Below are 14,609 nucleotides of genomic sequence, written 5' to 3'. Positions count from 1 at the left end.
TTATCATCATTGTTTAGATCAAACCTGTGACCACTCCTAAATCTACACAAAGACACTATTACTATAGTCAAAGTCAAAGTTCCTTCCCGCACCGATGGTGCATAGGGCGGCGCCCATCTCCGTTTCAGTAGCCCTTGGGCCACACTTTGTGCAATCACTACAGCAGGGGGCTAGTCCACTGGTAGTGGTGTGTGTTTAACTTCCATACTATTTCCCAAATGCTGAGTGCTAAGCAGAGAAATCAGTATGTACCATTTTTACAGTTTTTGGTATGACCCGGCCGGGGTTCGAACTCACGACCTACCGTATGCAAGGTGAACACTCTACCCACTCGGCCATTGCACCATTACTATAGACAGGTCTCTTAATGCTTGGGTCGATGAGGTAAGTAAGTTGCTATCATCATTGTTTTTCTCCCGTCTTGCAGGTGAGACCGGAAACGGCCGGAAGATGAAGGCCACCTTACAGCTGGAGCACGACGGGGGGTCGATCACTATATCCCTGGGGAGGGTGCAGGTGGACCGGGACGACATCCGCACCACCAGCCTGAGGGACACCCTGTGCTACGTCTTGGAGAACGTTAAAGTGTCGTCCCTGGAAAAGACTAAACTGCCGCAAGGTGGGCACCGAGGCTTCTTGTGTATACCTGACATCTGTTGTGACTGTATAGATTTTGTGTACGCCTTCATGTGTGTGTTTGACATGCTTTGTGAAAGTTTGTATTAAACTTGTATTGAATACTGTTCCCAGGGCTAACCCTTTGTAATAGCCTTCGGCTAGTTGGGTAGCCCTGGCTGTACTTTTTTTACAGTCAAATAAAGCAAAAATCTAATCGAATAGATTATAAATTTTGATGAAAATGCAGCTTGGCCACATGAGCAGTGGCGAGAGCATCAGACGGAAACCCAAAAAGTAGATGAAAAGAAATACTAGTAGTAAACTCTCATGGGTAGATTGCACGTGACCGTTGTGACGTCACAGTCGACATGCTGCAGGTTTGCTGGGAGAGCTGTAAACTTTAGCTGTAAACTTGAATGTATACCTACGTCATACTTACGTATCTACGATTACATATGGTACAGATCTACCTGGAAACTTCCGGGTTCAGCCATCTATCATGGCGACAATACTGACGTCATAATCACGTGAGCGCAAACTTGTGTACTGTATGATTCCCCAGCACTGGAGGCGGAGGATCAAAGTCACGCCCTGGCCAGCGCGGGCGTGACGTCAGAGATCTCCGGGCTGTGACCACTGAGCGACTGATAAGCGACCGAAAATTTCACAGACCGCTTAACGACTTCCATAGATAAAAAACAATCATTTTACGCCGTGTGCTTTTTTTTTTATCATACTTTTTCATTGTGCATCATATTCAAAGTGTCACACGCAATGGTCGCTCTGTGCATGCTCAACTGTCGCGATTGCTGCCTACATGTATCTAGCTATTCAAAAGGGGGCCTTAAACATCCAGTATGGCGCGAAATACTGACGTCATAATCACGTGGAAGCAAACTTGTGTACTGTATGATTCCCCAGGCCTGGAGGCGGAGGATCAAAGCCACGCCCTGGCCAGCGCGGGCGTGACGTCAGAGATCTCGGGGCTGTGACCGCTGAGTGACTGATAAGCGACCGAAAATTTCACAGATCGCTTAACGAATTCCATATAGATAAAGAACGATCTTTTTACGCCATGTGCGTCGTTTTTTATCATACTTTTTCATTGTGCATCATATTCAAAGTGTCACACGCAATGGTCGCTCTGTGCATGCTCAACTGTCGCGATTGCTGCCTACATGTATCTAGCTATTCAAAAGGGGGCCTTAAACATCCAGTATGACGTCATAATTACGTGGAAGCAAACTTGTGTACTGTATGATTCCCCAGGTCTGGAGGCGGAGGATCAAAGCCACGCCCTGGCCAGTGCGGGCGTGACGTCAACTTAACAAATTCCATAGATAAAGAACAATCTCCTTAAATGATAAGCTCTGTCCAAAAATCATACTTTACATTGTGTATCATATGTATCAGTTAAATTGTCGCACACATTGGTCGCTCATGGATCGCTGTCTAGTGAAAAGGAGACCTTAACCTCCATCATGGCGGGTCATCCTGACGTCATAGTCACGTGAGCACAAATATGCGTTTTTCCCGATTCCCCAGGCCTGGATGCGGAGGATCAAAGCCACGCCCTGGCCAGCGCGGGTGTGACGTCAGAGATCTCCGTGCTGTGACCACTGAGCGACCGATAAGCGACCGAAAATTTCAAACGTCATAATCACGTGGGCGCAAACTTGTGTACTGTATGATTCCCCAGGCCTGGATGCGGAGGATCAAAGCCACGCCCTGGCCAGCGCGGGTGTGACGTCAGAGATCTCTGGGCTGGGGCGGGACACGGACCGCCTGTGCCCGGTGCTGGGGGTTCACGTGTACGTCACGGACGTCGTGCCGCACCTGAAGCCCTTCTTGGACGTCGCCAACGCCGCGCTGGGGGAGATGGCGCGATGGCAGGTGCGGCTTTAAGTGAAAGCGAAAAAGTGAAAGTGATCTTGAACCAGTTTAGCTCACTAAAAAGCTCATCTTCCACTGGGAATTATTTTCTTCAAAAAAAATAGTGCAGCATGTCATTTGTATCATTGGTATTTATGATAAATCTACCTCAAGCAAACTGTAGGCAAAAACATTATTATGCTTCGCAAACCCCGCCAAGGAATATATTGGCTGGCTGGCTGGCTGGCTGGTTCGTTGGTTCGTTGGTTCATTAAAACATGTTTTAGCAATATGTTTTAAAGTTGAAAGAGCAGCGTGTTTTGAAAACGGGATTGCAAAAACAACAAGGATTCAACATTGCGACATTCAAGACAGAGCGTACGAATATTTCTGACTCTTTTTGAATGGATAGTAATGTTATGTTCAGTAGTACTAGACTTTGTGCAGACCTCCATGCTTTGTAACAGGTGAAATGTGTCAAAATGCGCACATTTCTAATTTCTCCCCACAAAGAGGGATGTACGTCTTAAAGAGGCCGTGGCCTACCTACAGGAGCTGGGAGTGGAGGTGGTCCGCGTGTCGCCTCACTCCGCCTCCAGCGTCGTCTTCGTCGTCCTGAGCCGAAGCATGACGTCACTCTCGTCGCTATGGGAACAGTACCGGAAGGGGTACCTCAGGAGGATGTTCCAGAGGACCCTGGTAAAGCTGTTCACGTTTCCTTCCGCTTGTTCAAAACAAAAAATTAATACATTGCGTCCTATCGATTAATTCAACTACATTCCCCTTCTGCTATTCGTTAGTCTAACTATTTGACAATTGGGCACCATAGAAGATCCGGCAACCGGTTTTTCTCTGCCCTTTTCGGTTTTCTATTTTTCTTAGTGTTTCAGTGTTATGGGTGAAGACTACCAATTCTTGGCCCCTATACTTTCAATGGTAGACATATAAGGAAAGGGCTGTCAAAAGTCACCTACCTGAAGTTTAGGTCATGGAAAACTAACATTGGCAGCGTAGTCTGACCTCTAAAGTGTCAATCTACTGAGTTTCGCCGATTTTCCACCGGCGCAAAGTGGTGAAATTCTATCAAAACATGGGGAGATGACCTTTGACCCCCCTCCACAAGACCTGATCACATCCAAACTGCACCTATTTCAAAGTGTACCGGACACTTCAAACACGGCTAAAACCCTGTTTTTCTAACTAAATGAAATAGCCACAACCCTTACCTGTCAATTCCAGCTCAAAAACACCAACATTTCCAACAAAGAGGCCTCCTGCAGCTACTTTTAAATAGCATATACATGCGGTTTCTGTTAAAATGGACCCTCTGCGCATGACTGGAAAGGTGAACTTTGGCCTTATGGACAGGGCTTCCTGTAGGAACCTCGTAGAAAGCAAGGGGACAGTTACTGACCTGGGAACTTAGGCAGGCAGGCAGGCACTTAGTGTCATGCCTGTCCATTCTTCGATATCATACTCCCATCTTTTCCGTTCTAGGAGGAGATCCTTTCTATGTACAAATAAGTATGAATATTTGTATATCAAAGAATATTTAAACCTTAGAACCACTAGTATAAATAAAACGTTAAACTCAGTATGTTGGTTCATCTATATTTGATCATATACATGTACGTAAGTAAATCCATTTGTATCCACTGTATGTAAAGATGTAGTAGACATTACGAAAGTCGCTGTACTTTTGTTGTGTCAATAAGGATTGATTTTCTTTTCCTTATAAGGTGAACGAACGGCTGCTGAGGAAGATCAGTCGGCGGACGGTGCCGCGAATCAACGTCAGGAACGTTACCGTGGAAACCTACGTGAACGAGGAACACTACAAGTTCAGTAGGAACAGACTTCAGATGATCAAGGACCAACTTGCACCTTCAGACGGACTAGCAAGAGAGACATTGAGAACGTAGCATTTACTGGGACTCATGATTTAATATTTCACCATATATCAACGTAAGAAAACGTTTCCATGCCATGCAAACGTACGCGATCGAGAAACATTGCAAGTTTGTAGGAGCAGACTTCAGATCAACTTGCATCTTCTGACGGACTTACAAGAGAGGCATTGAGAACGTAGCGTTTGCTAGGACTAATAGTCAAGATGACACCCCTATCAACGTAAGAAACGTAACCGTGCAAACGTACGCGATCGAGGAACATTAAAAGTTCAATAGAAACAAACTTCAAATGATTAAGGACCAGTTCGCCCCTTTGTGCGGTTTGCTTATGAAAAAAAGAACAATTGAAAAGAAGACAATAATCATTGGAATGTCTTCTTTATTCAGTCATATATAATGGCTTAATGCTAATTTCAAACAAAGCAGTGCCACCCTGTCTATACTATTATGAAATATATTCAATTTTCGAAAGCAAAACATAGCAAGAATTATATATACACAATTCAACTTCTATGTGTAAAAAGAAATACAACCATTCGATACCTTATCAGAACTCAAAAACACACACACACACAAACATATATATATATATATATATATATATATATGTGTGTGTGTGTGTGTGTGTGTATATGTATACACAACGTCGCCTGTGCATACCGATCATCATCATACCTCTACACATTCTCTAGTTCTCTGTTTCCTACAAAAAATAGCGTAGATATTGGCCTATGGACTCATTACATAGTCGTTATTGTACTGAGAAATTTACCATACAATTGTTGTGCAATAAAGTATGCTTTGAATGTTTCATAAGGGCATTGGTGTTGATGTTGACACTAGCGTCCAGTGGAAGACGCTTTTAAATTAAGATTATATTGGTTGGGTTGGGTTGGGATCTCGATCAAAGTAAGCTATAATTAGTAACTGACTAGTGTATCTAACAACACAGAATTCATGATAATCATTTCATTAATGACCTGTTGAATGGTGTTTATACAGTCCTTAGGGTTAAGAACAAACTTAAAGAATTACAAAAAAAATCAACACTTCTTTCCAGTTTTCTCTTTTTGAGCTCAATTCCCTTGATAATGCTCATTTCTATGTTATAATACGCCAGGTCGTTGAGTAACTCGTTGCGTTGACAGATTGCGAATCCAGTACAACATACGAATACCATTAGCGATAGGCCAGCAATACAAACCCTTTGTCGATTTGCAGATTTCCGCCTACAATTTTAGCCTTAAGCTTCCCCATACACAGGGCCGCCGGCTTTACCATCCGAAATAACTAGCACAAAGTCCAAGTGGCGGAGCTTCGTCACCACTAACGCCACAAGGACACTCCAATGTACGTGACATAATCATATGTTTGTGTGTATATGCGTTCCACCGTCTCTACATCCCTTCTTTGATCTCCTTCTCGCTAGTTTCACTCACTCACACACTTGCGATGTAAAGCTGATATAAAAATTTGTTTCAATGCACCTTGCCTTATCTCCTCAAACAATTGCAACATTTTGATTTGTATTATTCAGGGTCGAGGTGCAGCAAAACATTCGATGTTCAGTGTAACTGACCGCCATCTAGTACGTACGAAGATGTTGTGTTGCACAGAGGGTTATCTATAGCAGTTGTACAGCTATCAAACTCATGTCTTCTGAACATCAACTGTTAGCTATAGAAAACAGATTTCAAAGTGAGCACAATTTCACAGCAACACCGTTTTCGTTATCATGTCTTTATTACAAAGAAAACAAAACCAATATATGCAGATTCATGTCTGATCCATATTTCAAAAAGAAATTCAACAATATGATACATTATGCCACATATATATATATATGCTTAAACAATACAAGCAAAGATAAAAGAACTGTACTGAATATATAATCTATTGGCCTAACAATGCGCAGTGTGTCCAAATCTAAGCCAAAAAGTTTACACTCTTCTCACACTCACACAGTGACGACGACGACGACGACGACGACGACGACGACGACGACGACGACGACGACGACGATGACGATGATGATGATGATGATGATGATGATGATGATGATGATGATGATGATGATGATGATGATGATGATGATGATGATGATGATGATGATGATGATGATGATGATGATGGGATACAAAATGTTGACAAATATCCACAAGAACAATGCCATAACAGAACGTTATATCAAAGCACAAGTCCTTGTAGTCAGAAATCCAGGAAAATGACAATGAAACTAGCCAAAATTTACTTCTTTAATTATCCAATTATGTCGTCGCCCAGTGACAAAGATCTACTTAGGGTTTTCCAGAAAAGACTGTCCCTCCGTCAGTTGTTTCTTCATGCGCTCAATTTTCCCGATTAGGCTAACTTCGGTGTTATAATGTGCCACAGCGTCGCGTAAATCATGTCGCTGCAAGATCAAGGATACAAAAGACGCGACGAAGGTAAACAGCGAGGCGGGAGCTGCGATCAAAAATGCACTTGAGGACATCCAGGCGGCCACACCAGCTGCTACTATCGCAATACCTGACGTTTGCACTGCTTGAGTCCTCCAAGCTTTCATTCTCTTTTCAATCTCAGGATTCAGCTTTTCAAGCATATTCTGTGCTCGTTTGATATATTCAAGACAGTTATCGAACACTGGTTGAATATTACTGTGAATTACCTTGTACTCTTTCAGAGCCTTTGCGCGTTTGAAGGCATTAGTGTGACTTACAGCCTTTTCGACAATCTTCATAGATATCTTGAACTTTTCATCAATCTCTTCCATTTCTTTCTTAACAAACTTCAGGATGGTGTCAATTTGAGCCCATTCAGCCGGCCAGGCTTGCTTAATGCCTGTGATCTCCCTGATGATTCCGTGATCTCGCGTAAGATACTTCATGAGGGCCCATTCAACTAAATCAAAGAGGAACTCACATACCGGTTGAACCACTGGTGTGGCCTTACTCACGTGCACTGTCAGATCTATCAACTGGAACAAGAACGGTCTTGAAGCTGTGGTTGTCACTTTCTCCGAGGTTGCACTCAGGATACGAGACGCGGTTTCAAACCCTTCTGCGCTCTTCAGTGCATCACTCAAAATCTCTCCCTCGTCATCGCTTACTGATACGTATTCTCTGAAATGAAAGGAAAAAAAAATATCTTTCAACTAGAGTTCCACGACCCCATACCTTCGCCGACTGATGTTCACCTTTTTGAGTGGCATATCATAAATGTTTCCCATTCATTACTAAAATAAGGACCTCATCTGCATGGATTATGTCGCTTGCCCATTTTCTCTACCCAAATAACACAGGTTTTTCAAAGTATGAGAGTCTTATGTTAGCAAAGAAGGCTATGGTAGCATTTCCTCATAAATCATGTAGATAGGGCCCTTATTTGCATGATTTATGTCTGATAATGTCCACATTTACTTACCTTCTAGATGCGACAATAATGAAATTCCCATCATTTACCACTATGGAATTATAGTATTTTGTCATCAATAATTCAAATTAGGTCTTCATTTGCATGATTGATATCTATCGAAATTCCTCTCTTTCTCAGTTACACATATCACGTGTTTGTGTGTCCTATGATTTGTGTGTCCCTGACCCTGGCTAATAGTTAAGATTGATAACTAATTGTTGAAAATCAGCAATAACTACATTTGAAGATCGAACATTTTCAAGAAAGCTATCAATCTACAGTAAAGAAAAAGTTTTCATTTACCTGTGCATGATTGACCTTGACGCGGTGGAAACGTTGTAACGGAAGAATACTTTACTCAATACGGACGGAACACCTGTGGGTTAGATAAGGTGAAATATTTATAAAATAATCAGAAGTCAACACGGCTAGTGGTCGTTACATTCATCTACACTGCAACAACATTCTTTGCAGAGAAACAATGAATCGCCCAAAAACCATCACCATGACCTTGCGGATATATACACATTTGTTTCATAACGAAGATTTGTGGTGCTTGCCCACAAAATAGACTATCACGTAATGTGTTGTGTTCTGTTGTGTTGTGTACAAACATGTTTCTCTTTGATGTGATATACTACGACGTTAAGTTAACATCAAGTTCTATTAGACACCATTAACGTTGTTGACTTATCTGACAAAGACCCCGTTGTTAACCGGTGTATGCTCTTTGTTACGGTCCTTTGACGGGCAGGCGGCCGTAACCCTGAAATTGATATCCTGCGCAATAACTTACTGTGGAGACATAGGCCATGTGCAATAAGGTCTTTCTTAATCCACAATTGGATAGACGTACGTCGTTGACGCGTTCTAACACACACACACACACACACACACACACACACACACACACACACACACACACACACACACACACACACAGGCACACACACACACACACACACACAGGTGCACAGAAACATGAACCTTTCAAAGTAACGGATACCCCGTTTACATTTCCATCATGCATTACTTGCTTTACAGAGACGCCATTGTTAAGGTTTTAATGGTCCGCTGAAGGGCAGTCCGAAATGCGGTTTGTACCTTCAATTTGAACGACATGGCCATCGGTCCTATGATGCGAGACAGAAGACCCACTCAGGCACTTCCATTTGAACATAGTTGTTGGTATAAATACCTTCTTTCGAAATAGCGCAATTCTTCGTCCTCAGTTTAAAGTCATATGATGAGTCGCGTTATCTTTAGACTACGTACGGACAAGTTTGTGCTTAACATGGCCAATGGTTCCTCCTCCCCATTCTTACAAACACATGATACTTCATCATGATTACATACAACAACGTTCTATGAATGTGAAATGTAGCAGACGTACCGAAAATTTGGAGTTTTTTCTCTCTTGTGGGCGGGACGCTCTGCTTTCACATCGACCAGGAACCAGTACACTGGGCTTTGGAGTGCGCATGACCGGAACAAAATACTTGCTTTCCTGACGTCAACTTTCCAAAACGAGCATTATGTTGGTTTAAGGTCAAATGCTAGCCATCAGTGTTGGAACATGCGGGAGAGTATCAACATGTTGTGTAGTTGTCATACTGTTGTCTTTTTGACAAGTACAACTCTATATCCGTGTATGCATACATTGGAGAGTAAAGTTAGCTCTGTTCCCTGACGTTAACATTGAAATAATGAAAAGATACATGGATGGCCATGGAGAGTTTGTGTTCAATGATCAGCTATGAAAGGTTGATGTTGATGTTTTCGTGCACCAGTTCGTTCTCGTATCACCAGAAAGCACAGGTGACTGATACACACGCACAACTATGCACACAGCGTGACAGGACCTTTCAAAGCCACGGATACGCCTTGTAACATTTGTGTTTCCCTTAGATACCGCTAATGATGTTGACTTTTTCAGACGGACTCAATTGTTAAGGTGTGTGCTGCTTGCCATGGTGCTTTGACAGGCTGGTAGAAACATATTTGGATGGAACCGCCAATAATGATGCTTTTGACAAAGTCTAACGCCATTACACACCTTTCTACAACTTCAACAACCGCTTGAGATACCTCCTTTCGAAAAAGCGTCATGCTTTGCCATCAGTTTGAGATCAGTCGCTTTACCTTCATAGTACGTGCGTACACGTTTGTGCTTACCACGGCAAACGGTTCCGCATCACCATTAAAAACATATAATCCAACATCATACTTACATGCAACAATTCTCGGAGTTTTTCTCTCCTGTGGGCGGGACGCTCGGCTTTCACACTGACCAGGAACTTATTCCAGCAGTGCGCATGACCGAAAGGAACACTTCTGAACTTGCTTTCATGACGTCAACATTTTACCAAACACGCTTCATGTTAGTTTCTGGTGATCGAAATGACCGAAAAAAGGAAAATGTCATCTGATACACGCATGCCTACAAATTTATAGCAACGTTTACTTAAACACTGTATGAATAGGTGTCCTCAAATAGGATTGGTTTAACACAATACAACATATCATGACATAGGGTCTCGCACCAGTGTTCTTACGGGCTCGTCGAGAGTAGGGTTCTTGTATTTTGTACTTATTTTCGCTTGAAATACCAGTAAAACTAGTCCAGCGTATAGGGTGGATTGGAGGAAGGGGTTGGGCATGGGGAAACATTAGTTGTATGTTTTAAAGAAAGCAAAGAATCACTGAGTTTTTGTAAGATATAGCACGATTTTATTGAAAGTATTTAGTCTTACAGGAATCTTAAGAAACGTCGCAGTGAACGCATATGTGAACAAGGAACATTACAAGTTCAGTAGGAACAGACTGTAGATGATTAAGAACCAGCTGGGACCTTCGAACGGACTTGCAAGGGAGAAGCTAATATTGTGCAGTTTCCTAAGACTTAAGATGGTACGTAGCTGTAGAAACGTATGTAAAACAGACACGCATAGTGTTTAAACGTTATTTATTTTTGCGCCAAACGTATCACGCTAGCAAAACAAACAAGCACATCAATTTATACAGTTTACTATCGATTTATGTTTAATGTAAATTCTGTTATATCATGCATCATCGCGATTATTTCTTAAAACAACATTTTTCCATTTAAGTTTTTGTATGCACCTATTGAAAACGGGATGAGTATTGAGTTATTCACATTACAATTTTGCTCAAAGAAAATCTGACACTATTTAACACTGACACTGATAAATGATCTATACTTCTTTGTTAAGAACTATTCACTGAAGAACTATTTACTGAAGTCAATTAGCCTAGGCCTATACGCTACAACTGATTTTCTTTTAAATATTTAGATCTAATCTATTTTGTATCGCAGAGTTAATTCCTTAGGTTCCCCAGGCAGGTTGGTACCATTTTTTTTTTTTCATTTCTAAAGAAGCTTTTGTTCCGATAAAGGTTGAATACCGATTATATTTTGTTTAGATTCTTTGAATTTTTTTGGCAAACCATTACGAAGACAAAACTTGCCAACTTAACCGATTCCCTCGTCATAATTTGAAATATCAAACAATAAATCACGACGGTTTTCCAGGTGACTCTTCATGATATCGATACGACGGATGAGCCTCACTTCGGTCTTATAATATCCCAAGTCGTTGCATAAGTGAATTCGTTGCTGAATCGAGATTCCGAAACATCCTACAGTGATTAGCAGCCCGATTGCAGCTACATAGACCCATGCCTTTGGGAACCTGTATGCGACCAAACCTGCTGCTGTTGGCACGCATACTGACACTTTCAAAGCCCTATTCTTAATCTCCTGTATCTTTTCTTCTATCTTAGGCTCAAGCGTTTTAAGCGTGACCTGCACTTTTCCAATATCTTCGAGGCAGATATCAAACACTGATTGAATATCCGTTTGGATTGCCGTGAAAACCCTCAAAGCCTTGGCGCATTCATCGGGGTCGTCAGCACTCAGAGCCCTGTTGACGATCTCCATGGCTTCGCTGAACTTCTCCTCCACGCCTTCCATGTGCGCCTTGACAGACGTCAGGATGGGGTCGATTTCAGCCCACTCAATCGGCCAGGCTTGCTTGAAAGCAGCGCCTTTCTTAGGATTTTCTGTTAGATGCTTGATGAGGGCCCATTCAAGAAAATCAAACGCGAAATATTTGCATTTTTATGTGTTTCATTTTGCATTTCTACGTTTTGACGGAGGTTGGCGGGGCTGTGGTATCGGTCTATGTACACTAGGCGCGTGAAACTAAAAGATCACCTTGTAGCAGCTTATTTTTGTGCCGCTTTTGGGCACTTTTGATAAGAAATCCGCACGCAAATGGGGTAAAACAGTGGTATTAAATGTCAATTTTTCACAAAGAATACAGCAACTAGAATATTTCGAGTTTTCAAGCCTCATAAAATGCTCTGGGTGCCTTTAAATTGGATTTCAGGTTGACCTCTTAAAGAAGCGTAAGAGCAGAATGAAGCGAGACAGAATTTCTCTTAGACTAGTATTATGTGCCAGATGCTGTATGTAGCAGCGGTAGATAAGATCTGCTGTGAGATCAAGATAAGTTTCACTCTTCTCACTTTCTTAATTTTGATTTCAGGTTGACCTGTCCAAGAAGCGGGGAAAAAAACCTGAACCTATAAATACTGTACATTATAGGGTCTGTCTCCTCTGTCACGACCAGTGGAAGATTAGCTCTCCATGATTTAAACTGGTTTGTAACAACGTTTTTCTCACTTTCTTAATTTTGATTTCAGGTTGACCTGTCCAAGAAGCGAGAAAAAAAACTGAACCTATAAATACTGTACATAAGGTCTGTCTCCTCTGTCACGACCAGTGGAAGATTAGCTCTCCATGCCATGATTTAAACTAGCTGGTTTGTGACAATGTTTTTTTCACTTTCTTAATTTTGATTTCAGGTTGACCTGTCCAAGAAGCGGGAAAAAAAACATGAACCTATAAATACTGTACATTATAGGGTCTGTCTCCTCTGTCACGACCAGTGGAAGATTAAATCTAAACTGGTTTGTGACAATGTTTTTTTTCACTTTCTTAATTTTGATTTCAGGTTGACCTGTCCAAGAAGCGGGAAAAAAAACTGAACCTATAAATACTGTACATTATAGGGTCTGTCTCCTCTGTCACGACCAGTGGAAGATTAGCTCTCCATGATTTAAACTGGTTTGTGACAACGTTTTTTTCACTTTCTTAATTTTGATTTCAGGTTGACCTGTCCAAGAAGGGGGAAAAAAAACCTGAACCTATAAATACTGTACATTATAGGGTCTGTCTCCTCTGTCACGACCAGTGGAAGATTAGCTCTCCATGCCATGATTTAAACTAGCTGGTTTGTGACAACGTTTTTTCCGCTTTCTTAATTTTGATTTCAGGTTGACCTGTCCAAGAAGCGAGAAAAAACCCTGAACCTATAAATACTGTACATTATAAGGTCTGTCTCCTCTGTCACGACCAGTGGAAGATTAGCTCTCCATGATTTAAACTGGTTTGTGACAACGTTTTTTTCACTTTCTTAATTTTGATTTCAGGTTGACCTGTCCAAGAAGCGAGAAAAAAAACTGAACCTATAAATACTGTACATTATAGGGTCTGTCTCCTCTGTCACGACCAGTGGAAGATTAGCTCTCCATGATTTAAACTGGTTTGTGACAACGTTTTTTTCACTTTCTTAATTTTGATTTCAGGTTGACCTGTCCAAGAAGCGAGAAAAAAAACTGAACCTATAAATACTGTACATTATAGGGTCTGTCTCCTCTGTCACGACCAGTGGAAGATTAGCTCTCCATGCCATGATTTAAACTAGCTGGTTTGTGACAACGTTTTTTTCTCTTCCTTAATTTTGATTTCAGGTTGACCTGTCTAAGAAGCGGAAGAACAGGATGAGACGGGACAGCGCGGCGGCCATCGCGCGTGCCCTGAGCCAGGAGGGGGAGAACTAGCCTCCATAGCAGGCTCTGAACCGGCCTTTTTGGGGGCTAAATAATACACCTTTTGCAGCCAGCCCGTAACCATCAGCCAACCCCGTAACCATTTTGCCGGCAAAATGGTTACGGGGTTGGCTGATGGTTACGGGCTGGCTGCAAAAGGTGTATTATTTAGCCCCCAAAAAGGCCGGTTCAGAGCCTGCTATGGAGGCTAGGGGAGAACGACGTCGGCGGGATTCTGGACGACACGGCCGTCGTGGTGTACAGAGAGAGGACCGCTTTGTGATATTAAATATCCTTAAACATACTTCAATCTGCTAGAGTGGATGCTTGATGCTTGTTGTCAATGGGAATATTATTGAAGGGACCATCAAAAATTTGCCATACTGGCCAGGTGGCCGTCATGTACATGTAACGGGGGATGCCCTAACATCGCAGGTTTCTTTAGCTGTGAGACGTTTTCGCGAATGTACGGTCTGATTTAGTGCTACGCTTGATAGTGTGCCTAACTTGGCACGCTTTTATAATACTGCTCCCTTCGAAAGTTTATGATGGAGTTAAGAAAATGTATATGAGGCTTGCAGTCTACTATATTCTAGCTTTCTTTTGGCCGAAAAATTTTGACTGTGTGCACCTCTCACATCATGTGAGAAGGGTTATATCTAGCGCATCCCAGCTCATGTTTTCACGGGAAATAGGCTACCACGCACTGTGTGCGTGGCCAGACGTACGTATTGCATGCGGCCCGACTGACAAAATAATTAAGAAAAAACGACACCGCTTACATCAACAATACTCCAGTAATATTTAGGCGCTGGGACGTCTAGCTACGCAGTGACCCTCTACTCAGTCTACTCAGTGGCATTATTATCAAAATACTAT

The 14,609-nt window shown here is 42.1% G+C and overlaps 1 protein-coding gene across 1 annotated transcript; it reads left to right on the top strand.

The window, feature by feature from the left end:
• The first annotated feature begins 394 nt into the window (after positions 1–394).
• Positions 395–4,687, top strand: LOC136434644 (uncharacterized). Its single transcript, XM_066427572.1, has 4 exons — positions 395–619; positions 2,318–2,511; positions 3,004–3,189; positions 4,230–4,687. The coding sequence occupies exons 1-4, from the start codon at positions 451–453 to the stop codon at positions 4,410–4,412; spliced, it is 732 nt and encodes a 243-aa protein (XP_066283669.1). The 5' UTR covers positions 395–450; the 3' UTR covers positions 4,413–4,687.
• Positions 4,688–14,609: the final 9,922 nt, after the last annotated feature.

The sequence above is a fragment of the Branchiostoma lanceolatum genome, chromosome 5, assembly GCF_035083965.1.
Source record: "Branchiostoma lanceolatum isolate klBraLanc5 chromosome 5, klBraLanc5.hap2, whole genome shotgun sequence".
Classification (NCBI taxonomy): Eukaryota; Metazoa; Chordata; class Leptocardii; order Amphioxiformes; family Branchiostomatidae; genus Branchiostoma; species Branchiostoma lanceolatum.
The sequence above is the reverse complement of the archived record's forward strand: the minus strand, read 5'-3'. Positions and strand labels throughout refer to the sequence as shown.

What these genes read in the sequence shown, in the direction of transcription:
- LOC136434644 (XM_066427572.1), top strand. Translation starts at nt 451, where the DNA reads ATGAAGGCCACCTTACAGCTGGAGCACGACGGGGGGTCGATCACTATA. An exon ending in GGGAGATGGCGCGATGGCAG is followed by an intron (nt 2,512 to 3,003) that starts GTGCGGCTTTAA and finishes CTCCCCACAAAG; the next exon opens with AGGGATGTACGTCTTAAAGA. An exon ending in GGATGTTCCAGAGGACCCTG is followed by an intron (nt 3,190 to 4,229) that starts GTAAAGCTGTTC and finishes TTTCCTTATAAG; the next exon opens with GTGAACGAACGGCTGCTGAG.